The sequence below is a fragment of the Corvus hawaiiensis genome, chromosome 17, assembly GCF_020740725.1.
Source record: "Corvus hawaiiensis isolate bCorHaw1 chromosome 17, bCorHaw1.pri.cur, whole genome shotgun sequence".
NCBI classification, from domain to species: domain Eukaryota; kingdom Metazoa; phylum Chordata; class Aves; order Passeriformes; family Corvidae; genus Corvus; species Corvus hawaiiensis.
In genome coordinates this window covers 16,444,074-16,465,775 of record NC_063229.1, presented here as the reverse complement: position 1 = coordinate 16,465,775, position 21,702 = coordinate 16,444,074, and the positions used below count along the sequence as shown (strand labels likewise).

Below are 21,702 nucleotides of genomic sequence, written 5' to 3'. Positions count from 1 at the left end.
TCACTGAGGTGTATCAGCATTATTTAAATACAGGATAAAACAGGATCAGCTCTGGCCAATCCACAGCACTACTGGCTTTGTTAAAGAGCCTGAGACCAGAAAAGGCACATTTACAAATTAAGAACTAAACACTGTTGTCTTGGTAGAAAAGGGATCAAGGCAGTTCTGAGAGAATTGCATGACTGTGTAATCACACAAGGAAAGCCAAGAAAATAGCTTTAATAAACCAGAAGTTTAACTTTTAGTATAAACACATTTCAAGTCTTCACAAGTCTTCCCTCATTTTCAACATCCTGTGATGAGACAATGCTCAACGCTCACGTTGTGTTATTTTATGGGATAAATGGGTAGTTTATTTTACAGAGGCTGGGATTTAAAAATCCAATTTATTCTTTCAGTTGTAAATAAACTGGAGAAGAAAAGCCTTCTAATGTTACCAGCTTAAACCTTTAGCAATCTGTATTTGTTCTAGGCAACAAAATCTTTGCAAAGGAAGGGTTTAAACCAGCTTGGCTACTCCTGATGACGTTACCTTGGCCTCAAAACATTTCCCTAGGAAAATAGCATTCTCCATTTAGAAAATACAGCTTTAATTCTTTCAGCTCACTAAGGTAGATATTTTCCCAAATACAATAAAAGCAGTAACAAAAAATCTTCAGAAAATAGAGCCATTTAGAATCATCAATCTTGACAAAATGTGTCTCAACCTTTTCATACAGAAACTAGATGTGAAACTAGATACACTACTTTTGACAAGGTAATTTAGGTTTACTCAATACAATCTCTCCATTTGAGTCATCAGAATTACAGAAACAGTTTATAGTCAGTACCACAGTGAAGAAGCATGTCCAGAGCACATTACTATTACTCTTATTACTACTGCCACCATTACAATTATTATCATTGCTGACTAGTTTTGGTAATGATGTGATGCCTAAAGCCCTAATCATGGTGGCCAGTTGCTTTGGGTTGTGTAAACCCAGCAATTAAGATGGTCTCAGACCAAGACTGTTTACAGCTCCCTTGAAGGAGGAAATAAAGCAGATGCACACAGGTAAGAACAGCAACCAAACCCCTTCTAAATTTTCTGTTATATACTGAAAAAGGAAAGGTTTAGGATTATGAAGTGCTCCTTAGCAAAGACAGTATCTTAAATTTTTCTTACCTGTGCAATAAGCCAGTCCACTAGTTTACTTGCAGGGATTACTGATTTGTAGGTCTTTAGGTGGTAGTCACGGTCTCTAATTAAAAAAGAGAATTCAGGGAAAATCAGGACAAAAAAGTATACATTTCTTTCACAGTCTAAACCTATATATACTATTGGGACCTACTAATAAGAAGCAGACATCTTTTCTCTCTAGAAAAGTTTTAGACTTTTCTAACAACTTGAATTAGGAAGATACTTCAGATCAACACAAAGCAGTGTTAAAATTTCTCTAGATCTTCTTTCGAGCCATCTTCAGGGAGCTCACATTCTTGCCAGAGGCACCAGAAGATTCTTTTCACAGATGTCCTGAGCTGCTGCTGTAACTCAGGTTAGAATACTGCCACCAGCAGTTCCACTAAAAATAACACTGTTCTGGCTGGAAATCATCTAGTTTCCATCCAAAATCCATTCATGTCCAGCTTACATCTTTTGGCTCAGTACCATCTATAAGCTTCAATAATTCTCCTATAGTGTTTGCCTATTAATGTATTCATAGATAGGGACTCTACACATTCCCTCTGTGCCTCCTTTTTGTGAGGCTCATGGAATTAGGCAGCTTTTAGTCAGTTTTGTCAAGCGAGATTTTCCTGATTCTCCGCACTTGTTCAGATTTTATTTCCTTTAGTAAAATATCACATAGTAGCCAGACACAAATAGAGTACACAGTATCCTTTTATGGAATTAGGTAATTTCAGTCATTGTAAATAAGAAGAGTTGTGTTTAGTTCTTGTAACACAACTGGCACCAGCTGACACCCAGCTCACACCCAGCAGACAGCAGCGTTGTTCCTGAAAGAAGGAAAAGGAACCCTCTTGTAACTTGATGCTTTTTGCAGTTTTCTTCCATTTCTCTTCTCAAAGCCATGGAGATAATTGATGGTTTTAGCCTTTCGTGAAATATTTCTAAAGAATTTTGATACAAATGTAAGAGGATTGTGGGGCTCAGGACATTGGGCTCTAACACCTTTCACCTCCAAGGTCACTGGATTTAATCCAGCTCGGAAGAGCATAAAAGCCATTTTAAAGCTGTTTACTGGCCCATGTGAAATAAGTTTCATGGTCTTGATCCAGCTCCTAGTTCCACATCACAAAAACCATTACCACAATTAATTTGCATTAATTGGCTCCCTCTCATTGAGAGTCTCAGTAGAGAGGCCAAATGCTGAACAGGCTATGAAGAATTAATTCCTCTCTCACCCTTGGGGGTGGTCCTTGTATTTGAAGCTTGAGCTCCACTGGCATGACTGTGGAAGGAAGCACAGCCACTGGGACTGTTTTACAGTCCGGATGTAGCCATGAGGCAGGTCAAGACAAGACTTTATTCTTCAGTTCTGTCAAATCAGCCTCTTTCATTAGCACCACACTGTCTGATACTGCCTTTTCCCTAAAAATCTAATAGTCAAACACCATCTAAAACCCATCCTACCCAACCCCGTTCCTCTTACTAATCATCTACAGATACAGATATGTTGTGACTGGCTGTTGTAAATAAATGCAGCAGAAATGTCTGTGTGTTTGCAGAATGCAGGGTGTGAGAAATTAGAAAGAGAAGTGGGACTTTCAGAGCTTGGAAGAAAACCCAACAAAACATGACAGCATTTCCAGAAATATGTGTCCTCAGAACAAAAGCTTTCCTCATAGTGCTTACACACAGTTTTCAACTTGTCTTCCAGTAATGTGCTAAACCCAGCACAAAGCTGTAGGAGTTTTCTGGGCAGTTTTTCCCTCTCACACTCTTATCTTGGGAAAATGTGCCTTTGAAATAATGTCAGCACAATAAAGGAAAACATTAAAATATTGAGCGCTAATGTGTAGGGGGTTCCAGATGAGAAGCAACTCCCAAAACTTTCCTACAGATGCTGACAGTTTTGAATAAGCTGCCACCAGTTTTGGTCCAAGACCCAGTCTTCCCCTGCTTGCAGGTCAGTGCTGGTCAGGATCAATATTAGTTCACTCTCTTTTCTCCCCATTTCAATCTACCCTGAACAGGAGCAGAACATGAATCATAGAACATTATCCAGAACCATGAACCTCAGGTGAATAGTCAAATATAGAGGTGGGAACCATTGAAATTTTGGCAGAACCTTGCTGCCTCACAGAAACTAGAGGAATAGAATATTCTTCACAGGGCCCAGCCCAGTGATGCACTGACATATTGTCCATCACACACAGAAGTGGAAACAAGTTCTCCCACCTCACAGCTTCCCAGAAGTACATCAGAGACATATTCAGAATTTTCAAAATGTTTTACTTTTTATACTTCAACCCCCAAAGTAGTATGATTTGTTTCCAGTGGCATATATCATCTTGCCCTCAAAGTATAAGGGTGTCAGATTTTACTTGATGAAAAATATAAAGGCAAAGACTACATGGAAACGCCAAGGTTTCCAGGGAAAAAAAATAAGTAAAATTGTATCTCAAGGTTGTCAACAAAATAATTTTGAACTTATGATTCCTCCAGATCCCTGTGGCACATGTACCTGCTACTCCAACCAGCTTTGCCAATTTTCTAGAAGCAAGGTGGCACCAGAAAAGCCAGCATGAGTGAAGGGATCAGCAGTCCTAAGATGTCAGATAAAGCAGTGATCCACAAAGCAATGGGCTTTGCACAACTAACTTGGGAAAAGCTAGCTCCCTTGGGCTAACGTTAGGCTTGTCAGAGGCAAAAAGTCATGGCAAGAAGACATAAAACAATGACAGCCTGAGAGATTAACTTTTCTAACGTGGCTATAAAATTAAGAATGAGTAAGAAAGAGAATAGCAGGAAGAAGAGCCTAAACATACTGATAATTAAGTCCATTCAGAAGGATCCTGAAACTTCTGAGAGTCTGATACTTTTCATTGATTATACACAGTTTGGATTCATGACGTCACTAGCACAGATTAATCCTGATATGAGAAGATTCTCCAGCTGGGAAGCTATTATAAAAATAGCACATTGACAAAACACTACAACACCACAAGATGGGCCTGTGGGAGTTATTTTGTCCGTGTTGATTCCCTAAAGCATTAGAGTAGATCCACTTCAGTTTGTGGGTACCCTGAGGTCAGGGACATTTTTTGAACTCCACTTACCATCATTTCTACTCTGCATGTGAATTGCTATCTTCAGGGGTGAAATGTGTATGTGCAAATACACACATGCATCTACAGAACCATTTTGTCTACCACTGGCAGCACTGTGCTTTCCTGCTCTCTCTGTACCTTTTGGGCTAGGTGAAATCTGTGCCACTGTAGAACAGTTATTCTGGGAAAACACCCCAGAGCTCTCATTATGCAAATTCATGACTGATGAACTCTATCATTGCAGCTCCTTTTAGCACAACAGTGGCATCTCTCAGTGAAAATTCTATTTTACAACTCATGGACAAGAGCTCAGTTTTGTTGAATTTGGGAGTCCAGCCATCTTCAGTAGAGATTTTTCCTTCCTCATCAGTTTTTTATTTTTTAAAAAATTAAGTTCTCCTAAGTGAAAATGTCTGATTTTCCACCATAAATACCTGAACAGAACACCTACACGGGTCAGGGTGGTTTCCATTATGGGCCAGAAATGTTCATCTGATGTCAGTAAGGTAACAAAACCTGAAAATCATCTCCTGGGATCTGGGAAGAGAGTTACCTAGCACTTGCAGACTATCTCAATTCTTCAGCAGTTATCTATGCAGAACCAAGTTTGTAAGATTCCACACAAAACTTTCAGGGTTTCTTCAAATTACAGCTTCAGCTTTTATTCTGCTTCAGACTGGCTTTTGTTTAGGGTGCTCTGAATGACAGAATCCTAGCACCACATTGGAATCTGTTTACATCACTTCAGCATCTGTTGACAGTTTCTAAAATACAAATAATACAGCAGCTACAATCACACCACACGATCTGCCTTGAATCAGTCACTAACCATACCCAGCTGCTCACTCTGCCTGAATCCCCAGTTCCAACATCCTCCAGCAGCAGCAGTGCTACTACACAGCTAAGCTGTGAAGATGCAAGGGCAGTAAAAGAGCCAAGAAAATTCAGAAAATTACTGTTTGTAATAGGAAACAAGAAAGATTTCAATAGTAATGTCATCCTTTTAACAAAGCCAGATACTAAATAGAAGGGGACCATGAAGGGGAACTTACTTTACCACTGGAGTATACAGGCAGTGCAGTCGGCAGTACAGCCTCACCCCCTGAAGAAGGCAAGATGCACAGTGTTAGCAGCTTTTTCCTTTTCAAAGAAACACTGACTAGCTAATGCTAGCAAAACCTGGACACTGATGTCTCTACTCAGCTGGAATTACCTATTGATTAATATTGATACTCAAAACAGTTCCCTTATCCTGTCAAACATTCTTTCTTCTTTCCTGGCTTCCAACAGCCAAAAATCTGTTTTTATCTCTAGTCACCTCCATTCCAACACTTTCTCCATTAATCCTTCCTCATGATTATCCCATTAACCAACATCCATAAGAAAAAAATCAAATTTATTAAAAGGTATGTGGACAAATATGGGATCAACAGAACTCATTTGACAGACAATTATTAGGAACGGTTGAATACTGATTTCTTCTATCCCCCTGAACCATCATGCCCAGATTTGCAGCAGACATGTTATCACCTACTGTTTTAAGACCTTTTGTTGCGTTATTAGGATTGCAATCAGCAGTCTTGGGTGGAGTCACAACTGTATTGTTATTCATTGCTAAATTCTGCTTCCTCTCCCTAAAGTGAGTATCTCCTATGGCATTAGGATGGACAGCTTAATACAACACAGATCAACAGCACTGGCAATTTCCTATACAACAGGTCAGTGACATTCAGAGGGAGAGCAAACTTCTTGATGCAAATCACAAAGTTCCAACTAAGAATGATAATACAAACCTTGGACACAATGTCTTCCAATTCACTTCTTGGCTTGTATGTTCCATCATCATAGCGAAATCTGTACATCACCTGTTCATTCTTAAACTGGTGCTTATCTGAAACTAAAACATCAGCATGATAATTAAAATTAGTCTTTTGCCCCCACCATATTCTTTATAAGCCAGTTGGTAAAAATTGAATTTTTTACATTTTACATCAGATTCAGTTTATGTAAGGCTTTGGAAACAGTCCTAGTGAAGGGAATTGGGAACATCTGACCTTTCTCAATGAGTTTTGAACAACAAATTCCTACAATAGTTATCACAGCACTTACAGCCATTTTTGTAGTTGCCCAAAACTCTGCAACTCCAAAAGCAGAAGCATGCTGGTGGCAGGAACTACAGCTGTCAGAGGTATTCTTCTATCATGGTTCTTAGAGTTACCAATGAGTTCCTTCTAAAAATTAGACTACTTTTTTTCACCCAGAAAAGCCATTCCACAGTGGGGCAGTTAAAATCTTACTGAGTAATATATATACTGATGGGCTTTAAAGGCAAGGACACAAAAGATGTTTCAGCATGATCAGGAGCCATTTCAAAAGAAGCACTGGCCAAAATCAGAAAAGAGTTAAAAAGCATACCCAGTTTCAGATTTATCTAATGCACCACACTGGAAGATGGTTGAAGTCTATATGCAATTACACGTAGACTTATCCTGTCTTTATTCTAAAGCAAACAAGGCAAACTATTTCCACAGAAGGTGGCAGTGGAACCTCATCCTGAAGATGGCAATTTAGTAACTAGTAGAAGTTATTTGTTTCACTGAGTAGTAAATAAGTGGCAATCTTAAGTATAAAAGTGCCAAGAACTGAGGAAATTAAAACTAAGTAATAGAGTATCTTTCAGATTTTACAGTATGTAGTAGAGAAATGCCATTGTTCCCACCTTAATTTAATGGAAGCCAGTTCCAACAATACAGGGAAGAAGGTGGAAATCTGGAGAAGAACAGGTAAGGTAGGGTAGCTTAGTCACTCTAATCTTCCCTGCCTTTGCAACATCCCAAAACCATGACTGGATCTCAGTGCCGGAGCACTCCTGAATAATTTGGATGCAGCATTTGATGAACTGAGAGAAAATATGGATTTACACTATTTAAGATGCATCTTAACCTAAGTCTGATTAACCTGAGAAAACTGGCTCCTCTGGATGACTGAAGACAATCCCCAGGATTAGCAGACTCCAAAGTACCAGGACACAGTCTGAGATTTAGTCTGCCCAGTGGGTGGGATAATTGTTCAGAGGGCAGAGACCAGAAATTCTTAAGAGCTTCCCTCATTACATAGGACATCCTGGTCTATAATTAAGATTCCTGCTTTTTGATTATATTTTCCTTTAGTTTCACAGGATCAAAAAAAATTTGCAGGATTCAATATGTCCCCTTTTGTCTACAGTTGAATCTCTAAGCTGTGCAAGTTATTGACTTCAAGTGTCTGCAGGCTCTGGATTTATGAATTTCTAAATCAGATTGATTCTGTATTTCTAAATCCAATTGAGAATCGAGTTAGCAGAAAGTGTCTTCTGTGGCTGGCACACAGATCAGGTTCTGATCACTTCTGTGCCTGGTGACAGGTACCAGAACTACCCCATCAGCAGTCCCAGATAAAATACCCAGAACTAAAGAAGACAAGGAGGAAATTGCGGCATAAAACACACAGTGCTCAGCATTTAGCAATCTTCTATGGCTCTGCTTCTCAGGCAGGCTGACAGATCAATGACGTTATGCCAAGTGAAAACGAAACATAAAAGATAACTGCCTAATGTAGAATGGGGTTAAGGGCCTTGTTATGGTGCTTATACATTCTTGCTACATTATGAGACACATAATATGATATTTTCATGCCTAATCAAAATCTCAAGAGGTATTTCCCAAGTAAATGTAGCATTACAAATACCTTCCAGTGTTTAACAGTAACTTTCACTGAAGACATGAACATCAGGAACTCTAAGGTCACACTAAAACCAAACCAGATGCATCTTACAAAGGGCATTCAAATAAGGAGAGCAGCAGATGTAACAGCACAACTTTTGAAGTGTAAATTTGCGTTAAGAGAAAAAAGAATACTGATGGAAGTGTCGAAGTATGAACTTATGGCAAAGTAAACCATCACTATGAAATAACAAGTGTCAGGAGAGCTTTCTGTACCAGCAGTGCATGTGTGCACATTCAGAATGTAGGCCAGTGAGTGAGTGCTGAAGAGCATTCCTCATTTAAAGAGGGATCCCTCCACACTGGAGCCAGAGTGCTTCAGTTCTCCAAAACCAAGTACTCGAAAGTGTTTGGTGCTTTTGAGCTCATGTTCAAAACTCTTCAAAGTCTAAATGTGCCTGAAAGTACATCTTGGCATGTGGGGATGGAAGTTTATGGGCATGAAGGACTATGGGACTGCTTATAATAGATTTCTCCATGTACTAATTAAAAGAAGCTAACATACATCATTTCTTTACAGTGTTACTGTCACCTGAAAGACAAGTTTGTGGTGCTGAGTAACCAAGAGATTAAAGCAGGACTAGCCTAATTAAATGGCTCCCTTATTTCAACTGATTTCAAAGAGACTGTATGAAAATGTAGACCAGTGGTGACTTAAGATGCATCTACAGTATTCCTTTGATGTGCATTTTACAGCTAAACTCACCTGAATGCTGAAATTGGGATATTTGCTGTTTAGAGTAGGACTGTGTTGCTCTGTCTGCATAACGCAATATGGAAACAGTAGGAAACAGCAGGAGAAATCTGAATTTAAACAGTGTAATCTGGAAAAAGACCTTTTAGTAGAAATGCAGGTAGCACAGAAAAGTTTCAAACAAGTACACTTCAGTCATGCAGCACTTTTGTATGCGCTGTCCTACGCTTCTAGAACAGCCTTCATCACAACACTTCAAGGTCATCAGCTGGGTGAGATGAAGAAAGATGGTCCCTCACTATTTTGAAGAGAGACATTCTTGCCAAATGAGCTGGGAACACAACAAACCCTCCATAATCTCTTTCCTTTGCGACAAGCAGAGCCATTTGAATGGCCCATCACCTGTGCCCCAGTCTAAAAGAGCACTGCTCCTCTCTCCTCTGGATTGCTGATGGCTCATGTGCAAAGCTGTATTTATGGACTGCAACACATTTTCAAATACACATAGTACAAAGGAATATACACCTGATATAGTCCCCAGCTAAGACATTGCAAAGAAATCAAGCAACTGCAGACATAAACACTTTCTGGATACCAAACAAGTCCTGTTTCCATGGCATAAAACTGCCCACTCATTGATCCCAAAAATCACTAAACATTTTGAGGATTTGATGGGTATGGCAGCAGAAAATATTTGAACATCATGTGAACAGCTGCAGTAAGTTTTCCACTCTCATTTCTAGGGCACTGCAGAAATCTGGTATCTTTTTATGGCATGGCACACTCACCATGATGAATGATTCCATTTTCCAATAGTGCCTGTCCCAGGTTGACCCCTTCCTCTGGTCTGCTTATCTCTCCAATCTCAGTGAGCCAGGATACAAACTCGCTGCAAAGGAGAGCAGAACACACACAATTAGCTCTGAGTGGCAGCAGGCACTTGCCTCTACGAGTCATCAGCCAGCCACAGGAGACTCTCTTGAAGCAAGTGTGAAAACTGTTGTAAGCAATGGTACCTCTACCCAGTGGCTTGATTTCCTACATTCCAGGAGGAAATGCTCTGCAGAAGATCCAGGCTCTTCCCATCATTCCCCTTAGCTCATAGACAATGTGCACACAAAAGGAAAGATGACCTGGCTGCATCTATAAGGATGGTGCAAATCCTTATCTTATGGAACAATCCAGATGTCCATAGGGGAAAAGATTAGCAAGCAAGGTTAACTGATGACCTTAAATCAAGTTCAACAGCAGGGTATCCTTCCTTCCCAGCTACCTCTTCCCAAGTTACCTACCCAAGTTGTGTTCGTGATTTGACTTAATTACACATGCTCATCTTTCTTCACTGATTTCTGTCCTTAGCCCCATGGTGTAATTGGATTGGCTTTAATGGAAACACAGTAGGATTTAGGACAGAAGACTCAACCTACTGAATTCAAGCACAGAGCAGTAACAGACAGCACAAGTCCCACCAACAGGCTAATTTAAGGTCATTTTCTGGATGTGGTGCCTGGCAGATACATACATCATGCTTCTAATTTATACACAAAAGATGCTAAGTCTGTCTGCTCACGCAGCACAAAATAAAACCTCTCTGTTGAGGGACAGAGCTGAACATATGAGCAGAATAAAAGCCAAAAAATGGATAGATACATAGCATGCTACTCATTAGAAACAGTAAGTATAGAAAGCGGCCATAGCAAGCCTGATGAATCCAGCTCAGTCAGAGCCCCAGGGGACTGAGCTGTTTGCCAGGTTAATTAGCAATTATACTAGAAATGTGTTACAGTCATGGAGAAGAACAAAAGAAATATATGGAAGTAGGGCAACTTATGGGAAATGTGTGTTCAATAAAACACTTGGGTGCTTGCCAATGTGCAGAAGGTTGCTGCTTAACAAAGCCAGTATCCATGTCTCCACTTGTGGGCTCTAACTGATTAGTCTCTTCGTATTTATCAGCACTGACTGATCTAAGATGTAGGAATTATTTGTAGGAATTAAAGGCATTTTGCCTTTAGAATAACAAAACAACTTCAGGGCTGAAAACTTTGGTTTGCTGAGGGGGTACTCTGTAGCTGTCATAGTGTAGAAAAATCAGCAGAATCTATTCAACTATGCCAGGAGAATCCCATGGAAACAAGCAGAGTTTCATGAAGGTGCTAAAGCCAGAGTAGTGATGAGTCAGGCTATTTCCTAAAGAAAGTTCATTCTCAATTTCCCAGTGATTCTGAACTGTTTCTGAAAGTATTTAAAAGCTGAAACAGAATATAAACTGCAGAGGGGGGCGAAGTAAGAATGATCCTCCACCCTCACTACTGAGGGCACAAGGCAGGCACACTATGCAGGGCCCCATCAGGGACCTGCTGCCAGTGACTGCACCCACAGGAAGTACCCCAGGAAGATGCCCTGTTGCTCTGGAGTTCTCCACCAAGAGCAATGAGTCTATGGCACTTCACAGTGCTTAAGTGGTTGCCCAAAACTTCAGTGGAAGCAGCCCTGTTACCTTTCCTGCTTCTTTTATTTGGAACTGTCTCTGGAGTTTATGTGGATTGTAAATGTAAGGTTGATACAGTGAGCTGAAAAAGGAAATAACTGAATGCTACCCTCACAGCCCTGAAGCTTCCCCATCATGGGATGGTTTTCTTAAGAGTTGGTTTAAGATTTCTATGACATTTGATTCAGAAGCAAAATCAGTAATCATTTGATCTGAAGGCTTTATAAGCCCTGAAAAGCACATGATCCAAAAATATTCCAAGAGGCTCTTAAGAAATATGCTAGACTGTTTCTAAAAAGTTGTGAGCTCAAAGAGTGGATGGCAAGGCTTGATTTGTTTCCTCATCTCGTTGGAAGCAGTCCTCCAGGGTAACTGAGAGTATCCTCACTTTCCAATGCTGCTATGCTCAGTTCTCATCTGACATCCAGGTCAGGACACCATCTCCCAGCTATACCTTGGAAATTAAGGGACTTGGAACAACTGCATTTCTACACAAGAAATACACAGGAAAATCCAACCCATCCAGGAATGTACAATCTGATCAGATATGGTTGAAATCTCCTGAGGTTACCAGATCCTCTCTACTACACACTCAAGGTTTTGCAGTGCTGAAAAGAGCAGTGTATCATTTACACGTAGTGACACCAACACACATCCTTACAACTGTATCACCACTTACTTGCCTAAATGCCACAAAGTGATCAGGAAAATAGATTTGCACTCCAGCCAGTCAGCTGCTGAAGTTAAGTTCAATAAACAGCCTTATATATAAATGCATGTGATATCTCTGAAAATTAGATCATGCTATTTTCCCCAAAAAACCACATTTTATCTTTTGAATTATGAGATGCTATCTGATATTCAAAGGCCAAGAGAAAAATTATTTTTGTGGCCTTGGTGTTGCTCTCAGCTGCGTGTAACAGAAAACCACTAAATACATCTCAGCACAGTTATCAGTGACTCCCTTAGGCAGGAGTATCTGCAAAGATAAACAGGTCACAGGCAATATGCATTGTTCAGGGAAAGCCCTGGGACTGATACAAAATCTGCCAGTCATGACTGGAATGTACTGACTGAGTTGCACTCAACTGAGTTTCCCAGGACTATACCAACAAGTGAATGCGGAAAAGATATCAGCAGAGCTATTTGCTGTGGGAACGGCCAAAACATTAGGAGAAATCACCCTTTTGTCAGAGAGCAGGATACCTGTAGGTGTCTCAGTCTGGGCTCAGTTAGCCATTAGCGAAGTTAGGTCAAGTCCTCACTACTGGAGTGTCAGGTGGCTGTCAAGCAAACTGAGGGCATTAAGCAGGACAGACTGTAAGAAAATAGAAGTAGCAGGAAATCCTGGATAAGAATTGAAACTAAGCATAATATCAGGGAACCCACAACAGACTCATACATAACAGCACTGGAAGAACCTAAGTTTCTGACCTTGTGCTTGCTGCATGGAAAAATAGGAAATGCCATTATCAGATCTGGAAGGTTTCAGTTTTAATCCAACAAGATCAACTGCGGGGGTGGGGGATGTGTGTGAAGAAGAAAAAAGCAACTACTTCTCCAATATCAAGAAATTTTTTTTCTACCTGAAGTATCACTAACCTATGCTACCAGCCTGCCTTCTGTCAGGCAGAAAGACATTTCCACCCCTGTGCAATGGCAATGCTGCCTGCAAACTACTGTGACAGAGACCGGAGAGGGAAGGGAAATGAATGCATATCTGCCTCAGAACTCTTTTTCTTCCCACAGCTGATCATTTCAATCATAAACAGCTGAGGCAGAAAAGTCTTCTTAGGTCAGCTACTGAGTGTGCCTGTGTGCCACACAGGACAACCCCACTGCTGCCATTGCCAATCACCGACCCGAGACGCCCACGGAGTTTCTTCTGCTGCTTCACACGTCATCCTTCAGAATTACTTTTTAATTATTTTGTAATACCTAGCCTGAATCAAAGAGGTTTTTTCCAGCCAATAAAGTCCTATACTTCTAACAAATATATCAGGCCACATGACACGCAAAATATCATTTGTGCCTGTTACACTGACAAACGGGAAACTTCTAAATACAATCCTGAGGCTTGGACAGTTCTGCTGGATTTAAGTATCACCTGGAAAGCATTTGCTTGTATACAAAAGAGAGTACAGGCTAGGCCACCAACAGCCCCGAGCTTGCAGGAGTTAAGGTAGTTTTCTTACTCCTTTTGCTGATCTGAAGCAGCTGTTATGACTTACTGTAAAACAGAGTGAGCTGTCACACTAATCAGCCTGTGTATGGTATGAAACAAAAATCAATTATTATTTTTAATAAATCACTACTGTAATGGGGCTTATGGTCTTTTTAATTAAGGTGCATCAAAGCACATCTGTGTCACAATGCTATCGCCAGAAATTCTAGAGTCCGCTAATTGGCGTGAAAGACCTTTTCTATCCAAATGTCACTTACTTGCCAAGAAAGCACTTGGGAACAGTACTTAATTTTCTTCTCCTATCTTTGATAAGGTTCACTTTCTTGCTCATCATCATTTGGTACAGCTTCTCTCCTTTCTCTGCAATCATGACATACGCATCCCTCTCCATTCCCAATTTCAAACCTGGAATATAAACCAGAAATTCCTTCAGATCTTTAACACCAAATAAAATGTTTGCTCAACATCAAAAGCTGAGGCCAAACAGTGAAAATGGTAGAAACACAAAAACTGACTTATTTTCCATTTAAGAGGGAAATTAGGTAGTTTTTTTATCTGAGTACAAAACTGTCATTGGTAAGTTTAGCACCACCGAGATGCAGCTTTTCTTCTCTATTTTAAAAAGCCGTTTTAAACTTACGATTATATCATATCACACAAAGCAGAATGGTTTACAGAACATGAAGGAAGTCCAAAAGAAAGATGAACATGGGCCAAGGCAATCCCAAGCACAAATACAGGCTGGGAGAATGGACTGGTAGCAGCCCTGGAGAGAGACTTGGAGGTGCAGGTGAAGAAAAGCTGGACATGACCCAGCCACATGCGCTGCCACACAGAAACCCCCCGTGGGCTGGCTGACCCCCCAGCGTGGGCAGCAGGGGAGGGGGGAATTCTGCCCCTCTGCTGTGCTCTTGTGGGACCCCATCCAGAGTGCTATGTTCAGTCTGAGGCCCCCAACATCAGCAAGATGTGGAGCTGCTGGAGAGAGTCCAGAGGAGGCCATGGAGCTGCTCCCAGGGCTGGAGCCCCTCTGCTCTGGAGCCAGGCTGGGAGAGCTGGGGGTGCTCACCTGGAGAAGCAAAGGCTCCAGGGAGAGCTCAGAGCCCCTTCCAGGGCCTGAAGGGGCTCCAGAAGAGCTGGAGAGGGACTGGGGACAAGGCATGGAGGGACAGGACACAGGGAATGGTTTCCCACTGCCACAGGGATATTGGGAGGGAATTCTTCCCTGTGAGGTGGGGAGGCCCTGGCACAGGGTGCCCAGAGCAGCTGTGGCTGCCCCTGGATCCCTGGAAGTGTCCAAGGCCAGGCTGGATGGGGCTTGGAGCAACCTGGTCTAATGGGAGGTGTCCCTGCCCACAGCTTTAAATGGCCTTTAAGGTCAGTTCCAGTCCAAACCATTCTATGATTCTGTGATTTTCAACCTTCTGAAACTGATTTCCTGTGGCAATTTCACTTGTGAACCTGAAATAACTTCAAGCATAAAACTTGTTAAAGGCATTTAAACGCTTGGAAGAGCAAGATACTTTCTGAATGTTCTATTACTTGAAGCCAAAAATACAAAACTGCTGAAATCAATTTCACATTTGTGAATAAATCAAAATTGGGCAGGCACATTATTTTCTCATTCTTTATTAATTAGCCTATTTACTAATACCCTTAAGCTAAAAATAGTGTTTGACAATCATATTATCCAGTAAATGAAAGAAGTACTGCATGACTTAAAGAATGAGAGATAATTGAATATAAAGAACATTTCAAGATCACTTTGTACAAGTTCCCAAGTACACAGTTCATGCTAACTTGAAAATTGCTACAGGCAGGAGGATGATCTCTGAAAACAGCAGGTGTCTATGTTGTAACTATCCTTATAACTGGCATTTTCTGGCCTTCTTGTCTTTAGATTTGCAAATTGCTTTAGGGAGACAGCACCTGGCAAAAGCTGTTTTGCTACTGTAGATGTTTTATCTCTTCTAGCCTGAACACATAGTTTTCTGGATATATTACTCTAGAACTTGCAAATCTGGGCAACTCTGGAGTCCAAAAGGGATACCGATTTTAGACAACTCCAAGACTAAGTTGAGAACAGGCAGCCTGAAGTGGCCCTGTACTTCCGTGCCTAATTTTAGCAGAGATCGACATTAGGCAGAATTTAAGTGATCGGTGTAAGGCTAGAGAAACAGAGAACTATGCATTTTTTGGCAAGAGAAGTTCATCCTAACTGGATGTAAATGCTTTATGGTAAGATACTGCATGAATCAATAACCTTCTGACTCCTCACAGCTATTTCCTAGCTTTTGGAAAACAATGCATTTGTTTTAGAAGCTTGAAATGCACATTCCAGAAATCTGACTTGCACAACATTTTTGTCTTTCAAATACAGTATTTCCTCCATGAGTCTAATATCTGGCTAAAGGTTTTGGTTCTGCAAACCCCTGCCTCACTGTCATTATTCCTCCATCCTCTTCTTCCCCAGCACTGGGGTCCAATTCAGTGCAAATGCTGCACATGCAGCTGAGGCCAATTCACAGCGAGAGCTCAGGACTGAACCCAGCCTGGGTAATAAATCCTACACGTGTGCCCTGCTGCTCTCACATCACTGAGCTTGCCAGGCTCCAGAGGAAATGGCAGACTGGAATGCACATTCTACTCAGCTCACCCTATGGAACTGGGAATCTCACCCACTGGTATCTATATGGCTTTGCAAGTACTCTGATCCAAAGAATATTTTCCAATATGGCCTGGAATCTCTGCCAGAATAACTATGCTTATCCCAAGTGCCTGTCATCAGCTGCAACGTCATAAAACTATATGACAAAAAGCATCAGAAAAACCACTCTTACAAGCCAACGCTGAATGGAAAACCTTGGGAAACCTTCCATTAATGAACAGTTCTTTTCCCTTCCTAGGATTTATTTCTGTCACCTCCCCATGTTCTCCAGAAAGGTCAATGTTTACATAGGGTCTCTTTTTACTTCTTATTGAACCATCTCTGCACTTACACATTTTACTTGATGCATGGGAAATCCCACAGGACACTAGTGACCTCCCAAAGCACAAACTCACTAATGAAATAGAGATGGATGCACTGGATCTTTTAGAGGGAGGATTTAGCAATCTGAGGGTAAAATTAACAGCCAAGCAGTGTCTTTTTTTAAAAAAATACCTCCGGTGGAAGATCAGGATCCTTTCAGTAGACCAATGAGGATAAAACAAAACTGATTCTCCCTGCTGTCTTCAGGTAGTTCTTTCAAATTACACCATGCCCAGTGTACACTTTGAAGGGAGTATCCTTGCTATTATCTAAAGGTGTATTGGAATTTATATGCATCAAAGTATGTTAAAAATGTTTTATACTCTATAGTAACAACCCTGAAACATGCATTGAGTTTAGCAATTAGATGAAAAGTATTCAGCATAAAATGAAGAATTACATCGTTAATGGAGTTGCATGTGCAGAGGGGAACCATTTCTAAAGGTCAAGCACAGAATGTTTTTTTAAAAAGCATAATTTTCTCTGGCAATGAGCTATTATTGTTCCCATGGGGGAAACAGGGAAGCAGGTTCACTTGTGAAAGAGAGTTCCAACTTTTAAAGGAAACCAGAACTTTTATCACACACTCTCATTCATGGCTTTGTGAGCTTGCTTCTGTTGTATGATCACTGTTTCAAGATAAGCTTAGTTTGTGTTTCATTCCACAAGAAGAGATAAAAGTAATAGGCATCTGCATACACTTGTCACCGTTCCAAGTGTAAGTGTAGTATTTCACAGAATCATGGAATCACAGAATGGTTTGGGTTGGAAGGGATCTTAATCATATCATTCCAACCCCTGCCCAGGGACAGAGAAACATTCCACTAGACCTGCCTGCTCAGAGCTCCATCCAGCCCTGGCCTTGAACACCTCCAGGAATAGGATTTCTGAGTTCTTCTCCAGGAACTGTACTGTTTATTTCAAGACCATGATGGCCAAGTTTGTGAGAAGTTTGTCCCATTGCACCTGGAAAAAGGCTGCAAGCTGGAGTTTCTTCTTTTCTTTTACTGATAAATACAATACAATTTTATCTTCTTTACAAATAAAAGAACCAAAATTTTAATTGATTAAATGTAATATTTTCACAGTAATTCAATGCATCAAAGAAACTGGCTCTGGTAAATAAACATATTGGACAAATTTACTGACAAAAGTCAAAAAAATCCCAAGGTACACATTGAAAAGTATTTGTTTTCAATCCCTTTTCTTTGTTAATAAGGACAGTTTAATGGAGGAAAAAGTGCAACCTTTTCTCTTTCTCTCAAATATGTGTATGTGCATATACATTTGTTCATTCGGTGCAGTACAAAATACATCATCCACTTACTCTCTCTCTGCTCCCTTTCCTTGATTATAGCATCCAGCCACTTCTGTTTATCTTCAGCAGTCTTGGCCATACAGACAAACCACTTGTTTTTGGCTGTGTTGTGAATCTTCCAGCCATTTGTCACCGTGTAGCCGTTGCTGTGGTAATCTGCTGCAAAAGACCAAAGCACAAAGCACACAGTAAGCAGAAAGCCTGCTCCTTTAACCAAACCAGTGTGGAACGCTTTCAGTAAAATCATCTTCTTTGAAGACCTTGATTTCTGAGGTGTTCCTCACCAACTGCCCATGGAACCCGCTGTACTTACCACTCTGGAAGTACAAGTATCAATAGACCATTCAAACTGACTAAATGCTTCAGTCCTAAGAGTGACACTTGCTGATTTCACCTCAGAAGAAGAACTAAAGTCTTTTAAATACAAGAACATCAGTGAAAAAGTCTATGATGCTTGTTCAGGTTAGTTGTTCTGAATTTTCTGGGGACGTGCTATCTTCCTGCACTGTAAGGATTTCTGCCCACACGACATGGGAACTCTATGTGTTGACTGTTTAAAGGACATAATACTAATTCCTGACTTATTACAATAGGGGCAGGGGCTGGTGTGGCCTTTATGGATTAAATCAGAAACCCACCCAGTCTTCTGTGTCAGGATACAAGAATCATAACAGAACTGCCATTCCCATATTTTGCTCATGGCCACATTCCATGCTACTAATTTGGATACTAAGACTAGTATTTAGTAGCATTCTAAATGAGAAGAAGATCCAGAAATTCTGTTATTTTAGCTGTAATGGCTTAAGATGTAAAAAAAAAAAAGGGATGGAAAGAAGACAGAAGTATCTTTTATTAAATTAACTTGGATTAGGAGAAAAAATAGGCAAGCTTCTGGGTACACATACTCTTCATAAGGTCATTCCAGAAGGAAGGACTAGTGCCTGAAAGCATTTCCAGTCTTTCAACCACGTAAGTTGGGCCAATAATGAAGGTACTATAAGTTCCATAGATTGCTTCAGATTTCACTAAAGGAGATAGTGAAAGAACAAGTACTTTTGCACCACCTTCCAACACAAGATCTGAACTTGCTGTGTAGTTAAAAGACAGTATTTAGTCACTTACCTGTTCCATCTTCCACATTCTCTACTTCCATGACTTCTGTATTTATTCGGCCCCTGAAGATATAAAGGGACCCATTGATTGACTTTGTCCTTTTAGATGTTTTTTTCCCAGTAACTCTGCAATTAGGATGAAGACTGTTAGCAACACATAAGCAAACGGTCTAACCTATATATGAACAAATCAATCTGAGATATGACTATTAAAGGAGGATTCCAATATAGTAGCTGGTGGTATTTGACCACATCTCTAATGCTAAATAATTGGAATACTCATTCAGATTTCCAAGATAGGTGTGTACCAGTGTCAATACAGCAGTAATGAGCTTGTTTTGCCAGATTATGTAAAGATGCAGGCAGCTTCAAGATTTATATTCTTGATGACTGACTGAAATACATGTCCATGAACAGCACGCAGCCTTGGGATGACAACTGCAGTATCACCTGACACCATTACATTTGACTCCTTTGTTTGCCTAAAGCTTTGATCAATTTGTGGTATGCACCAAGCTTCAAATATGAAATGAACCACATAAAAAAGCCAGTGTCACATGTCCTGCCATGTGTGTTACACGTTGTTGTATGGGAAAATTCTGCTGTGGCAATTTTGCATCCAAGTTTACATCCTTATCCATAAGCTTTATAGTGTCTCTGTTGAAGTTTCTTACAAAAGATTCAGGAAAGCACTTTTCATTACTAGCTATGTTCTGATTTTTATGCCTAAAATAGGTTTAAAACTATCCAAGTGACACCTGTTGTACTCTAATATCCAAGAACAACCCTGCTATGCAAGCCAAAACACAACTGGTCAAATGGTCATTAAGAGGTGGCAGGTGTTCAAATTCCAGTCAGTGAAGGTTCTGCTGTGGCAGCTTTAATCGTAAGATTAAAAAAATACTGCAGTAAAAATCATCTGGGGAAAAAATTTCTTGTCAGAGTGAAATATCTATGATAAACTGAGGTGAGATGAGAATCACCAATTTTTTCTGAACATTTTTTGTTTTGTAACTACCTTTAGTGACAAATACACATTTGGTGATGACCACCTATTTACGTCCAGTCGGATTGTCAGGGGCTGAGGTCTTGGAGCTATTGGATCCTTTCCTAAAGACAACTCCTCAAGTCAAAAGAAAAGCTGTCCTGGCAGCCCTAGGGAAACTCTTTAAACATTCAGCCTATTTCCCTACATGAAACATACTGTTCCTGACATCAGGATTCAATTTAAATAGCAGCTTATGATCCTGCTAAAACCAAAAACCAGTACTCAGCCCTAAAAATCTATGTCATCAGTTTGCCAGACTTCCCGAAGCTTCTGCAAAAGGAGCTATTACAGAGCTAAAATCACAGATCTGATTCTAAACACACCTTACACTGGTTTCAACAATCCTACCCTTAATTTATGTTATTGTGACAAAATATGATGTCCAGATTGGAATGCTGCACTGTTGACTACTTATCAAAGGCTGAGCCCTGAATTCTGACTGCATTTTTGAATCAAGGAATACTCCACTGATTTCTACAAGTTAGCATAGCACAATGAGATGAGAACTAAGTCATTTAATTTCAAATTAGGAACAGACATAGTTTCTTAATGGGGTTTGGGTTTTTCTTAAGGTGTGTGCAACTAACATGTCAGTTGTGTGAGAGCAGCTGGCCAAATGGACACACCAACACAAAGGAAAAGACATTGATTTCCATTCTGGACTAATTATAAATAGCAGCGGGACAGCAGAAATATCCAAAATTAAAGTAGCTCAGTGACCAAAATATATCTTCTACATTAGGCAACTCCCAGCAGACTTAATGAAACATTATGCTTTTTAATGGAAATCAGATCCTCAACATCCCATCAATTCAAGTTATATTGTCAGAAAAGGTAAACAATACCAATCCCTTGAGAAATCCAAGTGTTACAGCGGCCTCCTCCAAAATCAAGCCAAACTACAGAGCAGCTTGGTAATGTCTCCTGTACAAAAAGTTCTGCTTAAAGGGCACTAGAACATTTTGTTTTCTAAACCTTAGTGTTCCAGGAAAACTGCCTGGACACCACTGGAGTTAGGCTAACCTCAACTACAAACAGGCTAGAAAAACAGTTTCTAAGAGCTCTGAAGAACTAAAAGATTAATATCAAATTAACTGGGGTTTTTTAAAGGAATAGTTTCTGTAAGAAAACACACACATTTCTGAACTCTGTTTCATACAGAATTTTGGACTTTGAATCTGGTAAAGTGTCCACGTGAAGTGCTTCCTCTCCCTTGTGTCATTTCAGAGTCAGAATGCTTCAGGTAGATAACATTATACATCTTTTAGATTTAATGGTGTAATTTTTTTTAAAATTTAAACATTTATGTCTCATCTAATAATTTTGAATGTAGATGTCACCTAATAATTTGTATTTAGGTTGTACAGATTCAGCATCATACACACACAAAAAAAGTCTGAACATTACTGAAATTAGTTTTCACAGCTTAATGGTTCCAAAATTTCCATTGTTTTCCTGGGGGAAAAAAAAGAGAGAGAAAAAAACCCCAAAAAACAAACGGAAAACCCCAAACCAAAACAAACAAAAAAAACCCCCCCAGAACAAACAAACTAACTAAACAAAAAATCCCCCACAAGAAACAAAAAACAACCCCCCCAAAAAAAACCAAAACCAAAAAAAACACCAACCAAATTTTGAGAAATGAGAATTTTCTTTGGAGAGAGCACTGGTTTTACAGAATTTCTACTTGGGTTGGCTGTTCTATCTGGCCATCACCAGCAAGGAAGTATAACTGGAAGCAGGGGGATTATATTACTGGAAAGGGAAGAAGAGGAGAAGGGAGTGTAGAG

At 40.2% G+C, this 21,702-nt stretch overlaps 1 protein-coding gene across 4 annotated transcripts in view; it reads right to left on the bottom strand.

Annotated features, from left to right (window-relative positions):
- PREX1 (phosphatidylinositol-3,4,5-trisphosphate dependent Rac exchange factor 1) overlaps positions 1-21,702 on the bottom strand; it is a 144,737-nt gene that overhangs the window by 36,502 nt on the left and 86,533 nt on the right. For 3 of the 4 annotated variants that reach the window (XM_048321607.1, XM_048321608.1, XM_048321610.1), the window contains exons 8-14: positions 18,875-18,990; positions 17,762-17,911; positions 13,661-13,808; positions 9,516-9,616; positions 6,066-6,169; positions 5,325-5,374; positions 1,166-1,241 (exon numbers count right to left, since the gene is read on the bottom strand). In XM_048321607.1, coding sequence (XP_048177564.1) covers positions 1,166-1,241; positions 5,325-5,374; positions 6,066-6,169; positions 9,516-9,616; positions 13,661-13,808; positions 17,762-17,911; positions 18,875-18,990 — 745 coding nt within the window. The remainder of the gene's footprint in view (positions 1-1,165; positions 1,242-5,324; positions 5,375-6,065; positions 6,170-9,515; positions 9,617-13,660; positions 13,809-17,761; positions 17,912-18,874; positions 18,991-21,702) is intronic. The other variant, XM_048321609.1, reaches the window with a different exon arrangement.